The sequence below is a fragment of the Melanotaenia boesemani genome, chromosome 4, assembly GCF_017639745.1.
Source record: "Melanotaenia boesemani isolate fMelBoe1 chromosome 4, fMelBoe1.pri, whole genome shotgun sequence".
In the NCBI taxonomy this organism is placed as follows: Eukaryota; Metazoa; Chordata; class Actinopteri; order Atheriniformes; family Melanotaeniidae; genus Melanotaenia; species Melanotaenia boesemani.
The window spans coordinates 18,934,611-18,961,031 of record NC_055685.1 but is presented as its reverse complement, the minus strand read 5'-3'; the positions used below and the strand labels follow the sequence as shown (position 1 = coordinate 18,961,031).

Sequence of the window (26,421 nt, the reverse complement as noted above, 5' to 3'; positions counted from 1 at the left end):
TTTAACTATAGCAGAGTTTATCCAAAGATTAATAAAATGGTTTTGCTTTGAATAAAACCTTAAGCTCCCCTCCCTGCTTGAGTCTCTTAGCTTGATAAGACACAAACATCACAGAATAAATTTTATCCAAATCACCATGTTGCCTCTCTTGTTGCTTTTGATATGACATGTTTAAATAGCCTAGTCTTAATTAAATACCATACAGTCCGCTAATAGGATTGCAGAGTAATCCGCGTTTTCTGTGCTGAGCTATAACAGAAGAAACTGCTCTAATAGGGCTCAGACTGCTATTAAATAATGCTAAAAGACACTGGGATTAAACACTAAGTCCTGTTTAATAGGGTAAAATACATTCGGTGAAAATTCATATAAGTAGCAGAGATGTGCGGCTCATATTTTAAAGCAGCTGGCTGCTCCAGGTGTAACTGAATGTCTTTGAGTGAACAAAAGAAAAACTGTTATTTCAGCCTGCGGATAACATGTCAGTACTCACGGGGTTCACGAGAGGCTTAGGAATGAATATATGTCTGTTTATTTCATCCGTCTGCACGAGTGTCATGGTGCTCAGGGAAATCAAGCCCGCAACTCGGCAGCGCACATCTGCAAATACAATGCCTCATATGTGCAGAGCCGGCTGGGCAGAGCTTCCACCCACAGCTCCCCTGAGCCGGACTCTCGTTGTCATACTGGCATAAATTAAGATTGATGAGAGATAAAAGAGCTTCACCCAAAAGAACGCAATCAATGCATCTGACGGACAATCAATTCTGACAATTAGGTCTGTGCTTCAAAGTTTTAGGCGGCAGTGTTTTTTTTTAAAAGGGCTTATTTACACTGCGTCATTTTCTGTGTTCAAAATTACTCTCATTTTTAACAAGTCGCGAATTCATTCAAAAGGAACACTTTAAGCCTTTAATACCATTAAAACTTTAAAGCAAAATATTTAAGATTTAGGAAAAAAATAGAAGAGAGGCTTTAACTTAAAAAAATAAATAAAAAAAAATAAAAGACAACCCTCTTCATGAGTGTGTGCGCGTGTGTGAAATTGACAGCTTGTGCTGCTTGTCTTCTGAGTGACTGTGTTTCCTCCAGGCCCTGTAAACCTGAGCACCAGCGCTCAGCTCGTGGCCCCAGCTGTGGTGGTGAAAGGCACCCTGTCCGTCACCGCCTCCGAACTCTACTTCGAGGTGGACGAGGAAGAGCCCAACTTCAAGGTCATCGATCCCAAGGTACGGGGCTCCATTGATTGTTTCAGAGTGTCACACGCAGAAGCAAATTTCCTACACCGCTGCTAAATGTTGCACACTTAATTTAACTTGTATTTTAAAATAATAATAAAGTAATGCATCAAACTTTGTCTAAACATCTGAAAAAAACGAAGAGCAATCTCTGGTTCAGGGGGTGTTGAACCATGCTGTAATGTTGTTTACCGCTGGCTACTTCTGTTGTTTTTTTCCTTTATTTATTTATTGTAGCAATATCAGGAGTTATACGTCTTTTAAAAAAAAACTACGAGGTATAGTGTGTTTACATAACCTATTATATATATATTATAGTCTATATATATTGACTAACGCCCACGGTTTCTTTATTTATTCTGAATTTTTAAATATATTCATCTGATTAGAAATAAAGAGCAGTAAAGAGGTAAAAAAAAAGAACAGAATGATGTTGATCTACAGGTGGTGGTGCAGGGTGATCACCATAAAACTCCATGAAATGATTTTTGAAGTGGGCGTGCCTGTCTACTTAAACGTATTGTTTTAATTTTAAAAAAGAAAAAAAAAATCTGAATCAAACAGAATAAACTTGGCATGTGAGATGCCATAATCTAAAGTGCATGATTGAAAATTAATTCATTAATCAGCTTAATGTCTCATTTCTGTAGGCCTTTGCTTTTGCTGCTGCAGCAGGGGATGTTTGCAGGCCTGCAAATGAACACAAGCGCGGTGATTTACATTCATAGGAGAATCCTGTTGAGCCTGTGACGCATTGCATGTGAAAATAACTTGGGGGGCCTAAAGTTAGCCAAGCACGATCTACTTTTTACATTTAGATTAAAGCATGTTTTCCCTTGTTATTCCAATGCTGACATTAGTTTGATTGTCCTCCGTGATGTTTAATTGCTGCTCTTTTTCTCTTCAAGGGGCAATAACAAAATATAACCTAGTAGATCTCTTCTCATCTCAGCTGTCAAAATACGTCACAACACGAGGCCAAGTTGTAATTTAATTTGCAACATTTTATTAACATTTCTTCTTAAGTCACATCATGAAAAAAATTAACTTGGCACGCTACAATTTATTCTTTCACTTAACGGTTTGTGCATATATTTAAATTAAAGTTTCTTCACTTTGTGAAAACATTGAAAGAAGACAACTAAAATGTGTTACATTTATCGAAAATGTACCTTCACTTTCTCTGTGGCAGTGGCCCATTTGCTCCATTTTTGGAAAGGTTTTCGTGGTTTGTTGCTGTATTGTTGCGTTACCGATGTTTTTCCTGTTTTTTTTCTTCTTCACATTTCTTGGAGACTCAGTTTGGAGAATAGTCTTTTTTATGTTGTATCCCAAAAAGTTTCTCGGCGCTGCCTCGACCAACAAGTTTATAATTTGTCCAAACTTTTCGCATTGGTGAGGATTTCCCTCGCTAGTCTCCAAGTCTGCTTCGCAGCAGCCTCCAGGGCTGAGTGAGGCTTTCCCTGAAACAAGTCCAAGTTTGGCAAGAAGTAGTGGGGACATCTGCGGCACTGCAGACAGGATATGAGTTGCAGCAGGATACCATTCAGTCGGTCTCCGAGGCAAGACTCGTCCCAGTCCGTCTCTCTGGGATGTTTCTCACACTCGTACAGCAGCAGAGTCTTCATGTGGTAGTTGTTGAGCGGCTGTCCCGGGAGCTCCAGGTGACGGTCCCTCAGAGTCTTCAGGATGGACAGACACTTCTTCCTGCAGCCGCCCATGAGCAGCCTGTTCTCGGCCTCGCTGAACTGCAGGACCCAGGCGTCGCTCTCTGCTGAGCTCTGCTTCCCCGTTAAGGAGTAGCACTCTTTGGAGAGGAGGTTAAAACCCTCTGCTTTGACTTCTGCCACCCGGTTAGGACCGGGCCAGGGGATGTGGGGCATTGGCCACTGAGCTGCACTTCTAGGCCATATCCCAGTACACTTGAACGCAGGGGTGATCTGCACCACATACCGTTCCCTGATCCGCAGTTTGACCTCGCTGGTGTCGGCTACCATCTTTACCACGTCACGGTAGCTGCATTTGTCCACGGCCTGTGCCACCAGAGTCTGAAACCTTGATCGAATCTTTCTGGCTGAAAGGTAGCCCGAGGCAGTGATGAACTCGACCCACAGAGACATGCTCCTTTTACGGCCATCACTCAGCTTCAGCACCGCGCAGCCGGGCAAAGAGCCGTCATCCACAAAGTTGAACACCCCCATCTGGTTGAGGTAAAGCACCACCTCAAACTCATTTGGGGAGATGACCTCCATCCCCTCATAACGTGCATCAATCTCACTAAGGGAGCTGATAAACCGTGGCTCCTGCACTTCCACCTCTTTCAGGACATCCGACACCACTTTGCAAACCTCCCTTATAGTCTTCGCAATGGCCGCTTTGCGCGCTTGGCATCTCTCGTTGTAGTATTTATTTAGCTGGTAAACCAGCTTTGCCTGCGTCGCAATCATGTTTGGGCAGAGGTCCGGGCTGTACACCGGAGAGTCGCAGTAAGTTGACGGATCCAATGCTTACCGGTAAAGCCAGAGGCAAATGCTTCCCGTACAGGAAAAATGTGTAATCAAAGTTTTTTTTTTTCCTCTCTCCTTGCTTTATGCAGCGGATGGACGTCAGTGTTAGAAGGAGGAAACGGATAGGGATGCAACGTAGTAGCTTGCTAAATATCAGTCCAACTCATGAGCACTTCCAGTGCAGCTAAGAAGATTCATATTCAGGTTCTGGGTTACAATCCGTGCCTTGGCTTGTTGACGCTAAAGGTTAAAAACACAGTCTATGAGCTGCGCTCATCTCTTCTTGATGCTATTCTCTCCTCTGCGCCCCCGCTCACTTTTCCTCCACACTCCGCTTTGAGTTGAATTTGTGTAGTTTATGAATGGTTCCTTTACAAGAGTCAAAGGGGTCGGGCTTCAGCTCCTGCAATCATGTGCGGAGCTGTCAGCGCAGGCAGCCAATCAGAGCAGCCAGAGGGAGACGGCGCTGCGGCGGAGCTCCAGTCCGCCTCAGCAGCGTCTGGGCGCGCGGAGCTACCCGGTGCTCTCCGCTGCTCCCAAGTCCATACAGGAAAACACAAACATTTTGGATTACACGAACAGTGTGAACAATCTCTCACCTGAAAGTAAAACAATGTGTTTTCAGGGCAAGCGTTTCTTTTTTTTATTTTTTTTTTTATGCGCAATTTCACTCGGTCCGTTTTGAGGACTGAGATTTTTTAAAAGTGCAGTCATAGACTTTAGAGCTGCTTTCAGTCTGGGTTAGTCACTTTTTGTCTTTAAAAAAAATGATTATTTTTTTTTAACATATTTTACGCCTTATTTAAATATGGCCAAGTTTCCCTCGTTGTCATTTTTTTTTCTTACGGCTTCGGGACGTAAGTTGCATCGTTTCAATTTGGAACCATGTGTTTGCGGATTTTAATATGTTTTCAGTCCTTAAAATTGGACATCTAACTGTAAGTGTTAACATCTGGTCTGTTTAATTTTTCCGTCAAAAATAAAAAGAATAAAGCAGCTCTCATTCGTTTTTTTTTTCTTCAATTTTCCATTTAGATCACCACAATTTCCCCTTTTATTCTGAGATCCACTTTAATTACCTACACCCATTTGAATTCGTAGTTTATCTTGTTTTAACTATAATTCTTTAAATGCTGCCGACTATGTTTAACACAGCTTTGGTCAAATGTGCCGAATGCACCTGCAGCTAAACTTTACAGAATCGGCTTAAACCAAATTGATTCGACAATTTTATTCTCTTAATTTTTTTAGGTAAACAAATTATTTGACATTTTATTGAACGTTTTGGTATTATTTAAACAAATACCGTGTTGAGTTCAAATGACTTGTGACTGCATCTTCCCACGTTTCTCTCTTTGGTAGACACAGACTCGTGCGCTAACACACACGTTAATTTGCCCGTAGGTTTATCGCCATTAACCTTGTCTGTACTGAATAATTTAACCAAGGGTCTTTTCCAGTTTGTAATTGAAGTTCCTCATGTCAGCCAAACTTCATGTTGGAGAACTAAATTACATCCTTCCACAGACAAGGGGCAGTGGTGTGAGACATACTTACACATGTAAGCATGGTGGAAAAATAAAAAACCTGCAGTGAAAGCTTCATATGATGGTCTGTCTCCGTGTTGCTGCCTGTTAACTTCCTTTTGCACACATGTTGTCTGTTTAGTCAAGTCATTGGGCTTCTGCCATCCTTTGGTACAACCTTCCACGTGTCATGTGTTTAAAGATTTTTAGACTTAAAAATTTTCATTTCATCATGACTAAAATACAAATGTTCTTTAATTAAATAATTAGAAAAATTAAAAACGCCTTATTTCCAAAGGGTTTTTCAGTGTGACTCTGGCTGTGTGAATGAGGCCTGCTCAAGATGCCTGCACACATGCATAAAGAGAAATGGTCAACATGCATAGTTTTGTTTTCTTTCCTGCTATTTAAGAGTTTTTTTTTCAGCGGTTCTAAACTTTGATTAAAACAAGATTTTCTAAACACTTTTTTAATGGAAATAAAATAGGGGGAAAATGTCACGACTACACATCAAACTTCAATACTTGTTTCAAAATGATTTTAGATCAGTTAGCATATTGATTCAGTCATAATTTCCAAAACAAAAACTTCCTCACTGATATGAGTTAACTATGCAAAGGAGTCTGGAAGAAGCCACACACATTTTTAAAAAAGGAAAAGATGAATGACTTCCCACTTTGCCACATCCTGGACTTTGTGACAAAGCCTTTTCTTCCAGTGAAGATGAGGAATTGAGGAGTAGAAAGAAACTCATGGTTGCATTTTATGGCTTTATTATTTAGTTTGGTGGGGAAAAAAAGATTGTAGGTCAGTATTAGCTCATCACTAAAAATGTTAACACTTACTGTTTTTGTTTGGGTTTGCAAAAGGAAAGTGTTTTAGTTTTTTTGTTTTGTGTTTTTTATTTTGTTTTTTTGATGGTTGAATGAACTTTTGGGTCTGCGAAGAGGTTAAGTGTCAGATCAAGTCATTAACAAGGAAACATTTCTGGTATGACACTTGGTTTTAAAAGTGCAGTAAGATGTTCTCACTAGAACTTAAAGAACACACATAGTCACGTGAGGCCATTAACACCTGGCTCGACCAAACTTGATTAATCGTGAAATGAGATTTGACACTTCTTCTGTCAGCACGCGATGGAGGAAAGCAGCCGTTATCCTAATGTGGCCTTGGAATTTAGAAGAAGATGAAATAAGTGAGAAAAAATGTCGGGCTGTTTGATTTTGGGGCGACTGTTTATTATCGAGCTCATGGCCCCAGAGAGATTAATCTGCACTACTTGGAGAGCAAGTGTCCAAATATTATGAAGGACATGCTAACTGTAGTTTAATGACATATATGGCAGCATAAAGTCACATTTTTAGAAGATGTTATGATTCAGTTCTGGTCTGCATGTTGGACCACTTGTTTCTGAACAGCTGTGTGAGTTTGTATCTTAAATTGATACAGAAAATTGGATTTTAGAAAATCCGTACTGGCAGCTGATGTGGAAAAGTCAGTCATATGTCAGGACAGGAGCATTTCCTTGTGTATACAATATGCACATTTCTGTGTGCATATGTGGCAAACTGCCTGCCACAGTTTTATGATAGAAAACAGAAGCAGGACACTTGTGGAAAAATGTTGAGAGCTGAGATTTTAGCGTTTTTATCTCTATTGGCTCATTTAGTTTTCTTTTTTTCTTCATTTTTTTTTCTTCAAATAGTCAGTAATCTCATGAGTGTGTGTCTACGAATCTGATGACAAGAACTAACCGATTACCATTCAGTCATTCAACCACTACCTTGCATATCTCCAGAAAACACTCAGTTATCTGTAGTTGCTGAAAAGTTTCTCCTTTGTTTGCACTGATTGGAGAAAGGCTCAGGAGCTTGTCAAAGATTTCTTGGGTCTAAACCTGTGAGATTCCACAGTGATCCTTCATGAGTGTCCGTGGCTGTGCAAATCTGTGCCAGCTCAAGAGCAGTCTCACTCCTCATTTTATTTCCTTATGTGTCTGACTTTTTTGTCTTTTTTCAAATTTTTTCATTATATTTTTTTCTCCCTCTTCTTTCCCAGAGACATGAACTTTACTCTTTATAGTTTACAGTATTAATACAACAAAAATAGTCTTTTGATTACATTTGGAATATTTATTAAAATTGTGTGTAACAGAAGGCATGTTTTTAGTGAAATTACACATCAGTGGCCATTTAGTTGGTTTACTTTATATATCTTTTAATCCTAAGTATGACTCACCAGGATATACTACTGTCTACATAAAACAAAGGAAGGCTCCAAAACTTTATGATAGCCCACTACACTTTGTATTTTCACATTACTCATAAGAGAAGATAATAATACTCCTTTTTATATTGAATTTTCTTTTTTCTTCATCTTGATTTCTTTTGGGACATGATAGTTACAGACACACACACAATCAGATGTGTATATATAGACTAACATCCTCTGACACGTGAACCAATGGAGTACATTTTTGATGTTGTTGTTCACACATTTTGTCACTGTCCACCATACCCAGATGAAACCAGCTGTTTAGCTCCACAGACGTCTCAAAGAAAATCATCGCAAGCAGCTAATTGCCTGGCAGGCCTCTGCATCTGCTCTGCAGATAGCAGAACAGATGAAGTCACAGAGCAGATGTGTTTTTGCTCGTGTGTGCGAGTCTGCGTTAAGCAGCACCCTCTCTGTTTAGACACGAGACATCAATATTGAATGTGGAGTTACTGTTGCAGAGACACTCCTGGAGACGACTAGTATTGCATGTATGAGGAAGTAAAATCCTCCCTGTCTTCCAGCTGATTGGTTAGCAGATATATCTGCATAAACCTCATTGGAGGATATCTGTAACCCTCCCATAGCTCCAGTGCAATTTGACAATTACAAACTCAGTTTTCTGATAGGAAACTGCTGTTGAATTCTGCACTTTGAAAATGTGATGTGCTCACACCAGAGAAATGATTAATTGAAACTTGCAAATGCCAGCAGGCATATTTAAGTGCATGTGTGTAGTTTTGGTGGAGGCAACAAACTGCTCGACTTAATGAAAAAGCAGCTGGCAGCTGAATAAGATGAGCAGTAAAATTATTATAGAGCTAATGAAAGAGCTGTAGAAACAAACTGAAAGCTGGAAAGTGTGTAACAAATTTACTGAAATACATGTTTGCTTTCCTTTGGTACTTTTACATGTTTCACAGGAAGGTAGTTGGCATATGAAGTCTGCATATTTCATTTGTCATTAAAAATATGGATGTGTAAATAAAAACAGACTGCATTCTTTTTCAGATCCAGGCACATCTCTTCGCTTAAAAGGGACAAAGTTGAAAACTAACTAAAAATTTCACCAATTATTTATTTTTTTTACTTTTTTTTTAAACTTATGCAAATTTAAAACAACAAGAATAGAGAACAGTTTGCATGCATGATTTTGCCTTTTGTAAAAATAAGTTGATGCACAGTAGCGGGGTATTCTCGTCATCTTATCTAGCACGATGATGACTCACCAGCTGTTTCTGGTCTGAGAAGTCATATTATCAACTTACTGACACTCTTCCTCATATGATACAATATCGTAGATATTCCCAGTGGTGAAAGTAATTCCTGATGAACAGCTCTCTCCATTTGACTCTTGTTGATGTTTATTGCAGTTCTTTACTTTTTGCAGGTTTGCACAACTACTTCTTCTACCGAATTAGAACCAATAGAGATGCAGCCCAATACCTCTACCGTCTGGAAAAACTACGCAGACTAATTTATTCTTTGCCAAACAACATTTTACACATTTTTCAACAAGATGGCTCCAAGGTGCATAAGAGATAAGCCTACCTGCAGTCCAGTCCTGTCACCCACTGGTGCATTATTGAATGAAAAATGCAATAAGAGTCATGTATTAAGGGTTGAATAATATTTTGTTGTCAAACTAAAACAATCTGTCCCCAAAAAGCTGTTATTTATATATAGAGAAAAAAACCCTCTTATGTGGACTACCTGGAAGTGTTTGCAAAAATTTACAGCATAAGCCTGGCATAAATGTTTTGTAAAAGAATGATCTTGAGTTTATCCTAAAGGTCAGAGTAGAAACTTAGAATGTGAGATGCTAAAATCCCACTGAGAAGACATTGGTCACTCTAATTAGTGGGGCGTTGACACTTACTCAGGGTTGGTCTTAAGGGGCTGAATAGATGGTCATTCAGTCAAAGAAAACCACTATGGTGTTATGTAGCTACCAGTCCTTTTATTATTAAGCTCTCCCCAAAGTGTCAAACTGCTGCAACCGCATCCCCCCTTACCCCCACAGCTCACTCCGCCAAACCCTCACAGTCACCAGGGACGACCTTCGACTGGAGCTGCCAATCACAAAGAGCCATGGCAGATAGGGGTCTCTGAGAGAGGAGCCTATTGATTTTCCAGTTAGAACATAAGTAGTGTGTGCTATAGAACCTTCAGACAGCCCAAGCAGGTATGTCATTATCAATGAGCCCACGGAAACGGATCCCCTCACTCATCCATATTGGCCTCCTTAGATCCTTTCTTCTGTCTCTCCTTCATTCTGTTCTAGTATATTGGACCACGCTGACAGAGCGCTTCCTGAGGTGGTCAATAAATTGCTTAGCCACACTACAGCAACAACTAGTGGAGTGATGGGTTAGGATGACCTCCTTTCTCTTTCTGTCTCCTTATTTTCCCCCCTCCCTTATTTTCAGATACAGTAATTACAGCACCTGGTGGACATGAAATCTTTCTTGAAGAGACAGGATGCTAACATCACTGCAATTATGTCTCTTTCAATGTAGGGCACATTAATAAGTCTTGTATAGATATTTTCCCTCTCTTTTTACATGTAATTCTTTTCTGCCTTGCCTTTTCCAAGATATAAATCATAAATCTTGTGAAAAGCAGGCCGAAGAATCTCAACGACTGGTAACCAGGTAGGACAGATCAGGGAAAGACTGCTACCACATTGGTAATTACATAAACAACAATTAGACACCATCTCATAACCTCTTCACAGACCCAAAAGTCTCATCTCACCACCTAATGATGACTAATGCCTTTCCTTCAATTACTCTGCCATCTCGTACACACACACACACACACACACACACGCACAGCCACCTCCATCTTGTCTCCCAAACAAATGTGCAGTTTGTGACCTGACTTTGGACCCAGCCTGTGCTTAACACAAGCACAGACTGCTGCGACTAAGACCTGGCTCTCACTTAACCAAACCTCTCCAGACAAAGAGCACCCGCCCCCTCTTTGCACCTGAGCCTAGCCCCTCCATCATGCTCCATCTCTGGGCTTGACTGGGCCAGTCAGGGGGCAGGTGCCTCCCCTCCCTTCCATGATGGATCCCCTCTCTCCATCATTTATTCCCTTCGTCTGCCGCTGACACAAGTGTCAAATACAACGCACCAGCCTGATGGATAGGCCTGTTTACGGATGCCAGTCTGCCTGGTAGGCCACTGATATTACAATCAGCACCTGTGTACCTGCTGTTCTCACAAGCCTCTGTTATTCAGCTGAGGTCAGGATACACATGGCTTTGATTGAAAGATCGATGTCCAGCTTCGCATGTTGGAAATTGGAATTGTAAATGTGGTTTTGTTTTGCCAGAGTTCTCTGTTATATTTCAGATGATAAGACTACATCCATATGTCACAGAATGTGAGTAAATATTTGTGGTTGTTGAACTTCCTTTCTAATCTCTTATTTAAATGGAGCCAAAATGGCTCATCTGGGGTTTAATATTAAACAAGGTGATTCATTCCTGAGAAAGGTCCAAAATAATTTTAACATCCTGCTTTTTTCTAAGGTAAGATGATGGTATATGTGTGTGTTAAGTAAAACATCTAGTGCAGGAGAACAGAATGTTACTTTGGCGAATTCTTGTGCCTTCAGATCCATTATGGTTAATGACCCCTCCTGTCTGGTTTAAATAGCATAGGTACATTCTGTGGATTACCTACTCATCCAAGACTGATTTCTGTGGTGCATCAACACAACAGAGCTTCACTCTGCAGGGGAATGACTGTAAAATTAAATGCAGTATAAATGCAAAGTACTTCTAATATGCAGACAGTCTTTACGCTTAAACAACTTTGATTATAGACATCTATCCTGCTAGCCTTCTATCTCAACGAATAAATATGATCATCTTTTATTTGCACCACAATTTTTCTCCCTTTTTTTTATGGCTTATGCAAAATTAGTTTCACACCAGCAGTCACAAGTGTATTTATCTGTCTGGTAAAAGAAAGGAGCTGAGGCAAAGTTAAATTAAAAAGTAATCTGTATAAACCATTTATTTTCTTTGAAGGTTCTCAAACTTACCTAATATTTTAAAATGGACAGTGGACTAAATTGTCATGTATAATGTGTTAGCGATTGCTCATAGTGGCAAATGAACAGTTTCCATTGAACCTGAATATTACGACCCGAATATATTTAGTGTTTTAGTTTCTTTAAGATCATTGTTGAGCTTTTGCCTTTCAGAACTTTGTCTTTTAGTTTACTATAACTATTCTCTAATGCTTTGTTTCCAGAGGGAAACAGATGTGTATCGTTTCCCTTCAGCAGAAATTTTGAAACCATCCCTAAATCTGTTGAAGTGTTGCACATGTCCCACTCTCTACCTCGTGCTTCTTGTTATTTGAGTAAGGATGTACAAATGTTACTCATCAAAGTGACGGTATGACAGTTTATACCATGTCTGCAATAGTAAAAGCCTCAGACTAGATGGACATCTACTATAATGTGGTGAGTAATTAAAACTACCATCATAACAGTGACTGTTAACGCTTGCCACCGATAAACCTGTAGCTCCGATTGAGTCACCTTCAAATTCTCAGGGGTCTCCACATTCTCACTCTTACTCTCTCTCTGACTCTCTCTCTCTCTGTATTTTTTTTTTTACAATCCTATTCTCTGCTTTTTCTTCTGCTTTGGACAACCAACCCCAAATTCCCCAAGAGGGGTGTACACTTCACCCCACACCCACTTAAGCTGGTGACAATAGCCGGATTAGAAAAGAATTTACTCCAGTGAAGCCCCACATCGACCCCAGAAAAGACTATCCATCACTAAATGGTTAAAATAGAAGACTGAAGGAAAGCGGAGAGAATGTGATAGAAGCTGGTCAGCGATCTTAACCTGTCGGATATTTGTTATGGTAGCTTATGGGAACAGCAGAGGACCAATAGCTTTGAGTCTTTAACACTCCAGAGCTTCAGTTGTGGCTCTGGGCTGTCTCCTTAATTTTTTTAGTACCAGTGAAAAGTATCTACATGCATTTCCACCTTTTCTTGATGTTCCAGTGTTTACTGATGTGCTTGACAAATCAAAGAATGTTTTTAAACCCTTTAATTCCCACCTCAACAGATTGACAGCAATACCATAAAGACCTTAGCTACTGGTGTGTATGGTGTGTGTTCTCTTTAACAAACCTTAGGTTGTTGTTTATTTACTTTAATTGCAAAGTTAAAATGAATTAAATTAATACTTCTTAAATGTAAGGTAGAATTTTAGTTGCACCAGTCTGATGATACAAGTACGGCTTAGAGATCCTTGTCAGTTTGTGGATGTCTCCTGCATTTCACACTTCTTTTCCTTTCACTTATCCATCCTTTGTTACCATCACCTTTGAGCCACCAACAGTCCCTTTGTGACCCCAGTCCATCCTGCGATGCTGGTAGAAAGGAAATACTGACCTTCAGCATAAACAACAAAATTAAACAAAAAACATTTAGCTTTTCTTAAACCCCAAAGGGAATATATTCGAACAAAATGCCAAACACTTGATGTTGGAAGCTTAAAAACCTGATTCAAAGTCTTATTTAAGCTATAACTTGTAGTTTCTTTTATGAATTCTACATTTCTGAAAATCCCTCCTTGTGCCACCTCTTAGTGTTTAATAGTTTACCACTGTGGTGTCTTAAATGTGAGGGCTCTACTAAGGCTTTTGTCTTCATAGTTTATGTCCGGAGAGTTAAGTCTTCACTACCAATTAACCCCAAACATCAGTGCAGCATTCCCCTAAATCCACACAAGACTCTTTTTTTTTTTTTTTTGTCCCTACTTCAAAAAAAGGCTGGGCAGATGTATAAAGAAAAAAAAAAGGCTAACCTGTTGGCAAATAGTGAAGAGGGCCAAAAAGGGGTTTAATCCTTATTAGGCTAAATTCAGACTAAGTGGCCCCAAAGATCCTTTCAAAGGGGACTTTCTTCAGGGTGTGCAAACTCTTGCTGGGTGACGTTTGGGGTTGAATACTTTGAGCCTTTAGGCTTCATAACCCAACACTTGCAGCACGCTGGGCTTGTTTATTTTGCTTTAATTCTCTCACACTCCAGCATCGCTTCTTAGCTGTGTTTATTTTATTTTATTTTTTTTACCTTGTAGTTTGTTTTACTTCTTTTAAGGCAAATGGAGCATTATGTGTGACCAGTGATTACATCTTGAATTAGTTACATGATAGTAGAACAATTGGGCCTATCAATCACTGGAGGAAGTAAACTGTCTGAGCTACTTGTGTTGAAGCCTGTTAATGAAGTGTTTGATACTCAGTCAAATCTTTCAAAGCCATATTGTCTTTTATTTGTATATTCACTTTTTTAAATATATTTGGCTGAATATTGACATATAAATGCACCTGTTAAAGTATTGTGAAATTTGAACATACTTGGGAGAGTTGTTGCTGTAAAGCTTGATGCTACGCTTATATCCTGTATTAAATATGAACCTATAGCTGGAGCGAAGCTCTGTCACTGCAGAAAAATTCTGTAGTTTAAAATTAAATGGGTCTTATAAATATTTCTCATATCCAGGGCAATTTCTCATTATGCACTATTTGCTCTTTGACATGTTAGGATCTCATACTCTGGGACTCAATCTCAGATTGTTCTGTCCAAGTATAGACTTTGTCTATACTTTGGCTTTGCTTTAGTATTTCTTATTTTTTGGTGTAATACCAAACCGCTACTACATTGAAGTGAAATTAAATGATTGTTGAAATGTCAATGTTTCAGAACTTCAGTGTTGTTAATGCTTAAATTTGTTGCGTTTAATCAATTAATTTTATGTTTATACTTTGATTGTTGAATGGATAAAGCAAGCATGGTCAAAGGTAATTTACAATTTATGACGTCTTCACCATATCAGAGACCCACAGATTTCCTCTGGTCAGTTGGATCCAACTCAAATATTTTTAAATGGATGGACTGAGCATGTTTACTACGCAATTACCTAGATCAGTCTCCTGGTCAGAAAACTCTACGAAAAAGACAAATAGCAGAAGAGAAACATGAATGGTTGTTAGAAGGGAAACTCAGCAGGACAATCAGTTATCTGCACCTCTGTAGATCGATCACATGCCCATGCATGAGCAGCTGCAGCATAGTTGACCCAAAAGGGAACATATATAGTATTTTGTGTGGAAACAGACTGGGACTGTTCAGTTCATAGTTTCAAGGAGGAGGCAGAAACCAGTCTAGCCTTGTGATGTCACTTAGAGCTTTAAGACTATTTTCTGAAGTTTCTTAAACCAGTTTTCTTCAGCTGAGAGCACAGATGATTTTCTCAGATGCAGTTTGTCCCTAGCACATAGCTAACTTACTCATTTAATGGTAGCGCACCTATTCAAATTATCCTTTTTACTGTTTTAAGTTGCTTGACAATGAAATATCTAGATATTTAAATGGCTAAAAACATCATGTAATCCATTTGGATGATCTAGTTTAGTCCTAACATTGCTTCTAAGATGGTCACTTAGAAATAGGGTTTGTTTACTTATTTATATTTTTGTTTGCTTGCCCATCTGTGTTGTCCCTTTAACTCTAAGATCATGGAGCACATGGCCAAGCAACACTGGCCTTGTTGCCGGTTGGTTATAAGATACGCTTGCTTGGACACTAAGACTTGAGGACGGCTGCTGGAGTGTGAAAGCTGAGTCATGTGGTTCTGCTGTCTGGATGTCATAAGATTCCAGCTTCTTGTGCTGTGAAAGCATCACTTCCTTTTTAACGCTTTGTTTAATACATGGCGAGCACAGCCTCAGAGACACCTCAACAGCCACACACTTTGCACCTGTATTCGCTTTTGACTGAAACATGTGGTTCTTCTCAAGAAGTCTTTGAAATGAAAATGTTCATCCTCAGCCTCCAATTCATCCTCCTCCTTCCTTCATCTTTTTTTTTTTTTTTTTTTTTTTTTCCTTGCTATCACTCAATCTCTGAAACAAAATCTGTCTTAATTGGCTCCAGAGGGCCCAGGGAGGCTTTGTGTCAGTGGTGATGAGGGTCCTGATTGGTCCAGAGGCACAGATAGCCAACAGACCCTTGTTAGTGTGTTGGGGCCCTTTGCTTGCTCGTTAGTTCGATGAACTCATTTACTGATGGGGGGTGACAAGGCCTTGTTTACCAGCATGGGATAGAGGGATAAGATGTGTGTGCAGGGGGGTGAATATGGGTGAGGGATAGGGAGAACATAGAGGGGTTTTATAAGAGTTATATTTATAGACAAGTGTCAAAAAGCTGTTAAATGTCAGCTTGTGTTTTTCAGTACCTTCTTCTTCATTTGCTGTTGTAGTAAAAGTGGTGTTTGTGTCTCGGTCCACTGACACTCTGTTTATTGCAGATTGCTTGATTCTGTGGTCAGCCAAATGAGAAATGGTCACAAAGAGCACAACACTGATAGAGCTACAGCATGTGCATTGATTTATTTTGTATTTATGGTGCTTGAAAGATAAAGGCAGTTTGATTTTTGTTTATACACAACTTGGGAATCTGCAAACTCTTTCTGTTTGCATTTGAAAGCAATTTTGTGTCTGTAAGTAGTTTTGGATTAGAGAGAGCGTGTTGTTGTTCTTTGTGGAAAAATGCAATAAGCAGCTCTATATGCTGATCAGTTTTTGTTTTTTATGTATTCTATCAAGTTCAACTAATACTGCTTGTCTCTTGTCTCTATTCTGATGTTGATGGATCACCTCTCTTCCTCCCGCTCATTAATTTCATCACCTTATCTCCCACACCACTTCATTTGACCAAAAGGTAATAATAAATCCCTCATCCATTATCCTTTAACTGAGGCACCCAAGTGGAAATACTTAATAACAGGCAACAAATTGAACTTCAATCACTACTTTTTTTTCCTTTAAGGATGCACATTGCATCAACGAGGATCTGTAAATATGCATATGCCATTCATCAAATACTTTTAATTTAGGCATTTCTTTATAAGACAATGCAATTTGGGGTTTTTTGTTTACTGTATTTTTTATATTTTATGACAAATAAGCATAATTGGTAACTGGTAGTGTCTTCTCTCCTCTTCAACCCAAGCTTCTTATCAGTCCAAAAACACACACACTCAGCCTGCCCAACAGCGAAGGCAGTTGAGAGCCTCATCTATCTTGAACCATGTTCCTGATGGTTGCACCATTACTCTCTTTTCTCATCTTTAATCCAGTTCATTTTCAATTCAACTTAATCTTTATTGCAGTATTCCTCCATGTGGTGTAACCTGTGTTTGTTTAAGACGACTTGGTTTGGAAAGCGAGGGCTTAGGGAGAAGTTTCACTGGAATAGAGCATCTGTGTATGTTTGTGTGTGCGTTACACACTGTAGCCACAGTCGCCCGGCCCCTCTTCATATGTCCCTCTTCATTCTGCTCTCTTTTGGGTGTCTGACAAAGACAAACGACAGTGCTTCAGAAATGAGCTGCAGCTCGACGCACAAACAGGTTGAGAGGAGGAGGGAGAGACCGAGAGAAAGCCTCGCAATCGAGAGCCATTCCTTTGTTTTCTGTTTGGCTGTGTCCTCTCGCGTGACGCTCAGAAATTGATCTTGGAATTTGGCAGAGCTGAATCTATGGATGTTGTTTGCCTTGAATTTAAGGATCAATAAAACTGTTACTCCTGATCAGTTTAATTTTCCTAGTGGAGAAATTTGGTTCTATTTATTTTCTTATTTATTTTGGTCATTTTGTTATTTTTAGGCAAATGCAATTATGAGGCAAGACTGGCATAACCCAATTCCCTTCATTGTCATGTCTTTAAACCTGACTGGCCCAGTTCCACCATTATTTTATCACTGAAGAAGCTTTAGCAGCCGTAACTCCAGCCCGGGCAATAACCTCCACACCATTGTAATTTATCCAGACATGGTCAGAACAGCTAAAGCATTACAGCACGGATAGTTTGTCACAAAGGTTGTCACCCACTCAGCTTTTTCATCTGCAATGGAAAGGGTGCCTTTGATGGGGACAGTGATCTTGGAAACATAGAATGCTATTTACAGCAATCCAGGAGATTCATGGTTCTGGGGAAAAATATGATATCTGGCTGCCTCCATTGCTGTCTTATCTGTCCATGAAATCAGGGGCAGCAGCTTCATCAGTTCAGCACCAGGCATCTTCTTGACACCCAATGTGAGATCTGAGTGTACTCTCGAAGATGAAATGAATCAGCCACTCCCGTTTGCGGATGGGAGGATGCACTTCAAGTATCCACACCTGAAACCAGAAATTTCAATGTTGATCCAGTACATGTTAAAAAAAAAAAGTTACAATTTTAGTGAGATAACACACATATGGGGGATTTGCTCTGTACTTTGATAATCTCATGTCTGTTGGGCCAAAGGTGCTTTGACATGTTTGTCAAATTTAAAATATTTCAACTGAGAATTTTTTTTCTAAATGGAGTAAATTTAGTAATTTAGCAACCAGATAATTTTATGTTTAAGTCATAAATGTCAGTTTCAACTTGATTCTGTGCCTACACACAGAATCCTCCCACTCAGTTGTCTGTCTGTGTTTTGGCTCACCACAAAAGGGCATGCATTCAGACTCAGACTTACACATAATTCATCATATGATTTAACCAAAATCTTCAAATTGTTTTATAGTAGACAGTCTTAAATATTTTCAAGATGTTTAATATGAAGAAATCAGTTGTATTCTTACAAACTTTCTGTACATTGGAAAAACAAATCACACAAAAGCAGACTTTGAGGAGATTTTAACATTAAAGGCATCCCATCAAAATGTACAAGATTTAAGCTATCACAACAGCATTAAGTGCCTTTTTAACAAAACATCATTATCCAGAGAAATGCACTGATGGCAAAAAACTCTCTCTCACTCACATACTCTTTTTTGTCTAGATGCTAATATAACTTGCATAACAGCTGAGATTACAGTTTCATTTATTTGTTGTTTTTCAATAGATAATTAAAGTGATGCTAACTTGTGTTGGAAAACATTCTTTCCTTGAAATGGAAAACTGGTGTTCCTGAATTTGGGGTTGGTCAGACCTCTTGTGACTGGTGCAGTTGTCTAAAGATGAGAGGCCAGTGGTTGCAGCCCCAGCTAGCTTCTACAAGCCACTAATCCAGATTTAATTGAACTCCAGAGACTTTGAAGCGATTCCGCGATGCAGGCAGGTCTTACTCCTCTGAGAGACAGTGAGGGAGATGCTGTCCTCAGTTAAGGGCCTCAGCTGTTTCCCTCTGCTGTCTCCTGCCTTTAATGAGCTCCTTTAACTTAACACTAGACCTTGGTTGCCAGCTCATATTTGAATATTTCTGATTAATAACACTCCTCTAAACCATACCATGACAGCCTTAAATGTTCCTTTTACCTTCGTACCAAATCCCCGCGTGCCCTCTTGTCAGATGCTTTTGAAAGTAGAAGTAGAGGCTGAAACAAAAGCCTGGTTAACAAAGCAGTGCTAAGTAGGTTAGTAGCAAACCTAAATGCTGGATTAATAGGAGCAAGAATCATAGGGGCAGGGCTAAACATCTGGGTCTGTCAGGCACTCTGACAGGCATCAGAACAAGTCGTTCTGACAACCACCACAACCTCCACTGGGACAGATTAAGCCCAATTCATCCAAGCATCTTTTTTTTTTTTTTTTTTTTTTTTATAAATAGAGCTAGGAAACACGGTATTATCTGACCTCTGTTTTGGTTGCCTTCATGGAAATTAAATTGTTCTAATTTTAACATTAAATAGCTTCTTCAGTTGTCACATCAAACTTAAAATAGATTATCTTTTAGTGGACTGAACATGCCCTTCATCCATCCAAATAGTCCCCATTCTCTTGCTAAAAGAATCACTTTTTCATTGAGGCTGATCAATATAAAACATTAATCGTGCTGTACAGCCGGTCATGCCATCACTGGGTGAAAAATGAAGCAACCCCGCGTTGTCTGTTCGTCTTTCTCTTCCCTCTCACTATTCTAACCTTTCTTGTGTATTTTTTTCTTTTTTCATGTCTTTTAATCATTCTATTTTTCATATTAATCCATTTTAATTCTCTTCTTCCTTATTTCTGTCTTCCTCTCTTGTCTCCCAGATTTTGGCTTACACAGAAGGTCTTCATGGAAAATGGCTGTTCACAGAGATTCGGGCCATTTTTTCCAGACGCTACCTGCTGCAGAATACTGCTCTGGAAGTGTTCATGGCCAACAGAAGTAAGACGGCACCCAAAGCTATGTGACATTTTTGACATTTCACTTTTTTTTTTTTTATTTCTACACTGATGTATCTGTACGCTTCAGGTGCTTTGCTATGGAGTTCTCTTGCCAAAGTTCTGACATTTGTGCTCCTCATAATAATCGTTGAACTTACAGGACTTCTCTCTGTGTCTTTCTGCAGCAGCCGTCATGTTCAACTTCCCAGACACAGCCACAGTAAAGAAAGTGGTTCACAGTCTTCCTCGGGTTGGGGTGGGCACCAATCTTGGCCTTCCACAGACCAGGTTAGACCTGCACGATCACTGTTTTCTGGCATTTACATTTTTTAGTCACTGTGCAGGTCTGTGTGCAGTGCATTGTCTAACATCTAAGTTTATCAGAAAATATCATTGTTTACATTGTTGACATGTGTTTGGTCTTTAATCTCTCCGTTTATCCCATCACCTCTGTATCTTTAATGATTTCACAAAATCTTTGATGATTTTGTTAACTTATTTCCATCAGTGAGGAGCAAAAGGCTGCTCATATGCCTCTTTACAGTTCTATTGGTATTCTGTTTGAGTTTGCTGCAAAAGACTTTTAATATTCAGTTAAATGGGAAAAAGTATGAAACGAATATTAGACCATATATGTTTAGATGCACATGCTTGTTTAAATATGGACACCATATATGAACATGTGGCAAGATACTAGTGGAACCTTTGCCGTCACTGCAAGTAAGAAAGGGCATCCTGGAATGAGTCATTTTCGTTGGAGTGTGTGTTTGTGTGTGTGTAACATACACGAGATTAGAGTGAGAAAATGTGTGCATTTGTGCTTGGCTCATTAATCAGGCTAGTTTGCAGGCTACCTTGCCTCTTCAGTAGTTAAAGGTGGCACACACATCAGCCCAGAAAACTAGCACTGCACAAATTTTTCTTTAATATCCATGAATATTGTCAGTATAATTTATTTCACCCCTGTGCTTTTTAAAACCCTCTTTTTTTGTCTTTAAATATCTGTGTTTGTTAATGCTGGACTGTTTTTGTGTGATCATAAAATGTTGGGAAAATACAGAAACCTACTGTAAAGTTTTTTATTCTACACGTTTGGCTCTGTGGAGCACATCTCATGTAGTACATTTTAAATACTTTGAGGGGCTTAATGACCATAATTTCACACCCTGACATTGATTAATTCCATCATTTTCCTTTGTTTTAATTGGATTGGGGGTCATTTGTTTTTGTCCTACAGCACACATCATGCTCTAGGGCTGTGTGTGTGTTTTCATGCACACAAATATGTGGTCCAACCCAGATTATTGAGCATTTGTCTTCTTAATTAGCAAGACTGTAAATTTAGTAGATTTTTCTTTTAAAGGTCACTTCCGTTTCAACTGTTTTTTTTTTCTTCTTCTTCTTTTCCTACCCTGCTTGCTGGTAACCTGGTGACAGTCTTTTAACTGCTTCACTCTTGTCTACTAACCACAGCTATTAACAGCTGAGAGCCTACAAACATTTAATATCCGGTTTTCTCTCTTTTCTTTAGACGCATTTCTCTGGCCACACCCAAGCAGCTTTTTAAGGCATCCAACATGACTCAGCGCTGGCAACGTCGTGAAATATCCAACTTTGAGTACTTGATGTTTCTTAACACCATCTCTGGTGAGGGCACCACCCAGTACCTGTGTTATGTTATGATGGATGTGAAGAAATGCTTACTTTACTTACTCAGATTTGTCACTTTTTTTTCCTCTTAATTCTCTCTCCTCCATGCAGGTCGCACCTTTAATGACCTAAACCAGTACCCAGTCTTCCCATGGGTCATCACCAACTATGATTCAGAGGAACTTGATCTCACTTTGCCAAGCAACTTCAGAGATCTGTCCAAGGTAAGATGCTGGAGGCACATCCTCTCTTCCTCTTTACCGCAACTGGAGTGAGAAGGCAGTAAAAACACAGCAAATAGGTCTTTGTGTGTGTTTGTCTCCCAGTGTAACTTTTGTTGCTGTATTATTGATGTTGATTATAGTTTTGGAGCAGCTGGTAAAATGACTGGTTGCTAATAACTCATTCATTCATACATGTACATTGCAATTTTTATTGTTTAATAATAAAAAAATCTTGGTCGTTTAGGTAATTTGTTTAAAATTACTGCAAAGTTAAATTCTTATTTTAAATTAAATTGAATTTTGAATTAAACCTGTAGTTTTTCATGCAGTTATAAAGTACAAGCACCAGCGGCTTGTGGTGACACTGAGTGGGTGGGCTAACACTGACATTGTAGAAGCTAACTGATCAGATTTTAACATTAAAGACATCCCATTAAAATATACCAGATTTAAGCTATTACAACAGTATTTTGTACCTTTTTTGAACAAAACAGCATTATTTAGAGAAATGCACTGATGGCAAAATATTCACTCTCTCTCTCTTATACGCACACACACACACACATACACAGACACTTCAACAGTCTACAAGATTTTAAAAAAAGAAAAAAAAAGTAATCTCAGGCTTGTGCTACAAAATTGGTTTATATTGACAAACTACTGCAACTTGCTTTGCAACTTGCCGTTAGCTAGTCTGAAACCAAATTACACAAAAGCTGCAATTTTGGCACTTGTCTTTCTGTGTAATTTGGATATCCTTTGGATGGTGTGCCCCCAGAGATTTTCAACTTAGGTTCTTTATTCCCAGTTTGTTTTAGCTATCATTTTCTATCCATTCATCAAAGTTCATAATTGATTTCTCTAAAGTTTGACCTTCTACAACAGACTGGGAAGTGCACTAATACTCCCTGGTCGCTCCAGGCATCAAGTGATTGGGTTTAAAACAATTAAATCTGCCCTAAGTTGTTCCCTTGCCCATAAATACACACACTCTGGCTCCTGAAACTGCTTAAAAGATTCTCCCTCGTACTGTAAGTAGACATGCAATTATTTATGTACTCACATTAACTCCCCCACTTTTACACAAACAGACAGAGTCAGGAAATATTTTCTCCACAGCTTACCAGTTGCCCTTGCAGGATTCAACAGTTTGGTGGTGGGAGGACAGCGGGTTAGTATCGGAATGACAAGATTGAACACCTGTCAAACTGCTAAAGGCAAATTGACTAAATAAATCAGCCAAGGAAACAGAAAAGCACACCTTAATGGATCAGAAATACATTGGAGAGAATGCACTTTAGTGGTTAGTGTTGTTGCCTCATGTAATCCTGTTTGCAGTTATATTTTATGCTGTGATATGGTAAAATTTGATCCCATGTCCTAGCCAGATATGTTAAGACACTTTACAATGGGGATATGTATAATCATATAATAAAAAAAAAACACTACAAGATAAGTTTGCCCCTGCAACTCTTTATACTAATTGCAGGAAATGCACTGAAACGTTTTAATTTTTGGCTGCTATTAACACCTATGTAAGCTACCACAGAGCTAAGTGGAGATGGACTTTAATGAAAATGAAATAGATCTGATATTTTAATGAAAAAATATATACAGCAAGTGTTGTAATGCAGTACTAATGCCTTAAACTAATATAACTGATAGTGAACCACCCTCTCAAAGTTTTGTTATATTACACTGCCCTGCCATACAGATTTAGTATTACACCTTGTCCTGCAGGTTCTCCTGAATCTTGCCTTCACTTTTGATCTGCTCCTGTTTCTATTCTTTCTTGTGCGGCTTTGCCAACAGTTGGAGGCTGCATAATTTTTCTGTTTATTTGCCTTGATGTTGCCCAGTAGGCTGAAATTTGACAGTCCTACTCGCCCCGTCATCTCGCACGTAGCCTTCCTTTGGTTTCTTGGCTCATTTCTGCTCTTCTCCTTTGCACTGCCACAGAGTTTAGACAACTCAGCCTCTGTGCTCAGTCAAGCCTTGCAGCCTTGGGGACTTAGAGATGAAGGGAGTTGGGTAAAAGGAGAAGAAACAGAGACAATCAGAAAGCAAAAGGAAAAAGGGAGAGACTTTGAAATAAAAAGAACATCATCCTTGTCTGTCCTTTTACTCTTTTCTTCTTTAAGAGTAGAATAGCAACAAAGGAGGGGGCAGAGGAGAGCTGGTCTTTATTACATCTGTTTTATTCATGTTGTTGATGTGTGTGATATCAGTGTATGGCTACTGGACCGTGTCAGACTGCAGTGTCTGGAAAAGGGCAAGCAGTGCTGTGCAATCAAACCCCACCACGCAATTCTGCACCTACTGTCATTTAAACAGCGTGTTTCTTTTCTTTGCCAGATATTGGTTTGTGACCTTCAGTTAGTTATGTTTCTTTATGTGTGCGTCTGCACCACTCACCACCATCTTGCTTAGTTTTCTGTCTTCAGCCCTTTGTTTCCTCTTATTGTTTCAGTTCTGTCTTCTACTGTTTGCCTTTCACTTGTTTTTCACCCTTCACATCTCTCTTATCCCCCTCCTACAGTATGTCACTTTGGTGGTTGTCTCTTGTGGAAACAGGTCATCTGTGAAGCCTCCAGTGACATTGAGAAGCCAAATTGCCACGAATGCATGTGTGTGTGTCACACACTGTCATCATTGCCCGCACCATAGAGGCCACACAGAATTTATGTCCCCTGCTACCAGAGCCAGTCTGACCCCAGGGACTTTCTTATCATAAACTCTAACCTCAACCTGACATCAAATGCCGACCCCCAAGATAACGTTGTAGGCACGATAAGCTCTCACAGCCAAGTGGTGTTACTCTCTAGTACCATTAAAAAAAACAAAGAATAAAATCAAATATTAGTTAAAGGAAATTGCTAAAAAAAAATGTGTGTGTTTATTGGCTTACTACAAAAAGATTGTATTTTGATATGAAGCTTCTCAGGTGGTTTATTCCAAAGCTATGAGAAAAGCCACAATGCTGTCTTAAAAGGCAGAAGCATTCCTGTTCTTGTTGTTCATTTAATGAAGCACAACGAACAATTAAAATAACTGTTTATCCATTACATGGTGTACATTTACACAGCAGCAGCATGAGTGAGAACTTATTGAGCGTTCTCTGTTCCTTTTGTGCTTTAACCTGCTACCCACAGCCAGATCGGCTAATGGTGTATTGATCTCACCATACGTGCCCCATATGTTTATCCCTCAGGCCCTCTGCACCATTTTCAGTGTTTAAATAGGACATTATACATAAACACTGTGTTCAGAAGGGCACATGTGATTTATGGCTCTCAGTCTGAGTGATGCTGAAATAGGTGATAAGCTATTAAACTTCATCAGAGGTGGCAATACTGTTTTTAAAGGAAAGTATCACCAGGATAATGTTCCTGTAATAGGTCTCAGGAAGCTGTTGGCTGTTCTTTAAAGACGAGATTTTCCTTTGGTATAAACATTTATGTGATCTCGAGCTGAGGAAATCTTTGGTGGGAATTTAATGAACTGACATACATTAGACAAATTCATCATATGAGACTTTAATTAGCAGGAAAATGGCTACAGTGGTTCTCCTTAGACAGGATTTGTGGTAAGGTAGGAGTTGTACAGGAACAGTTTTAAACAAGAATCTGATCATAGCGTACTGCACATAGAATAGTAATATTGAATTAAGGTATATGCTATGGTCTTCTGTGGCTTTGCTTATTTACCCTTTAGTTTCCATTAAGTGTAACTGTTATCTGTGATTCTCCTTACAGCAGTGTCTCCATTCCCTTTTCCTATTGAAGGTCTGATTAAAACTAATCCAGTATTTCTGATGTTTACCTCTTCATTGCACTAGCACAATTTCGCTCTGTAGTCTAATTAAAGCTACACGACTGGTTAATTTGTCTGCATGCTCATCAGAGCTCTATTCTGTGCCATAACATATTAGGCCAAACCGTGGTGGATCGGCAGCAGGCGTTCCGTCAGCATACCGCTCTGATGTATGGCGCCGTCACTGCTGCTCAGTTGTAGCTACTGTAAGCTGAGAGCGCTAGCCCCACAGTAATTTACAGCAATAAACAACGTCAGCATCGAGCAAACCAACAGCCCCCACATGCACTCGCACACAATTCTCCCTCTCTCTCTGTTACTCTGGCACTTTCAGTCTTTTTTTTATTTTATATGCCTCCTCTCCCTTTTCTTTTTTTAATGAGCCAACTGTTATTAGAGCTATAAATCAGACCAATGGGTGTGATGTATAATTCACTGTGTGTACTCACCCACCCCAGTGGCCCTGAGGAAGCCCACAGTGTATCACTGTCACATATAGCTGCACAGAGTAGTGGCACAATGCATTTTACTTGGTAAATGTGCATGCACATTTTTTTTTTTTTTTACATAGCAAAAAATTTGCACACTTAAAAGAGAAGCTGCACGGTGTATGTCTGCCACTACACAAATACATGTACACAAACACACCCCATTACACCAACACAAATCCCCATTGCAGGAGCACAGATCAATATCAAAGACTTGCTCTGGATGAGTCTTGCTGTGACGGGCATCCTATGATATGAAAGAGAACCAATTGATCCACACCCTGCAAGGCCCTCATCCTCAAAAGGCCATCATTCCATTACCATTGATCTCCTCTCCGTGTGCATGTGTGTGCGTGCCTGGAAGCAATGATGGCTGGCAGGGGGGGTTGAGGGAATGAAGCACATCAAGCAGAAGAGTAATAAAAATTGAACCAGCCTGAAAGTGATTTCTATAAATGAGTATTTAAATAATAGTCGAGCTGCACTGGGTTATTGGTTTTTGAAGAACGAT

At 39.4% G+C, this 26,421-nt stretch overlaps 2 protein-coding genes across 7 annotated transcripts in view; one reads left to right on the top strand and one right to left on the bottom strand.

The window, feature by feature from the left end:
* lrba (LPS responsive beige-like anchor protein) overlaps window positions 1-26,421 on the top strand; it is a 177,400-nt gene that overhangs the window by 106,510 nt on the left and 44,469 nt on the right. For all 6 annotated transcript variants that reach the window (XM_041983700.1, XM_041983701.1, XM_041983699.1 and 3 more), the window contains exons 39-43: window positions 1,093-1,229; window positions 19,619-19,736; window positions 19,921-20,023; window positions 21,267-21,382; window positions 21,497-21,609. In XM_041983700.1, the coding sequence (XP_041839634.1) occupies window positions 1,093-1,229; window positions 19,619-19,736; window positions 19,921-20,023; window positions 21,267-21,382; window positions 21,497-21,609 (587 nt within the window). The remainder of the gene's footprint in view (window positions 1-1,092; window positions 1,230-19,618; window positions 19,737-19,920; window positions 20,024-21,266; window positions 21,383-21,496; window positions 21,610-26,421) is intronic.
* On the bottom strand, window positions 2,495-4,088 carry mab21l2 (mab-21-like 2). Its single transcript, XM_041983707.1, has one exon. It carries the CDS (start codon window positions 3,683-3,685, stop codon window positions 2,606-2,608), a length of 1,080 nt encoding a protein of 359 aa, XP_041839641.1. The 5' UTR covers window positions 3,686-4,088; the 3' UTR covers window positions 2,495-2,605.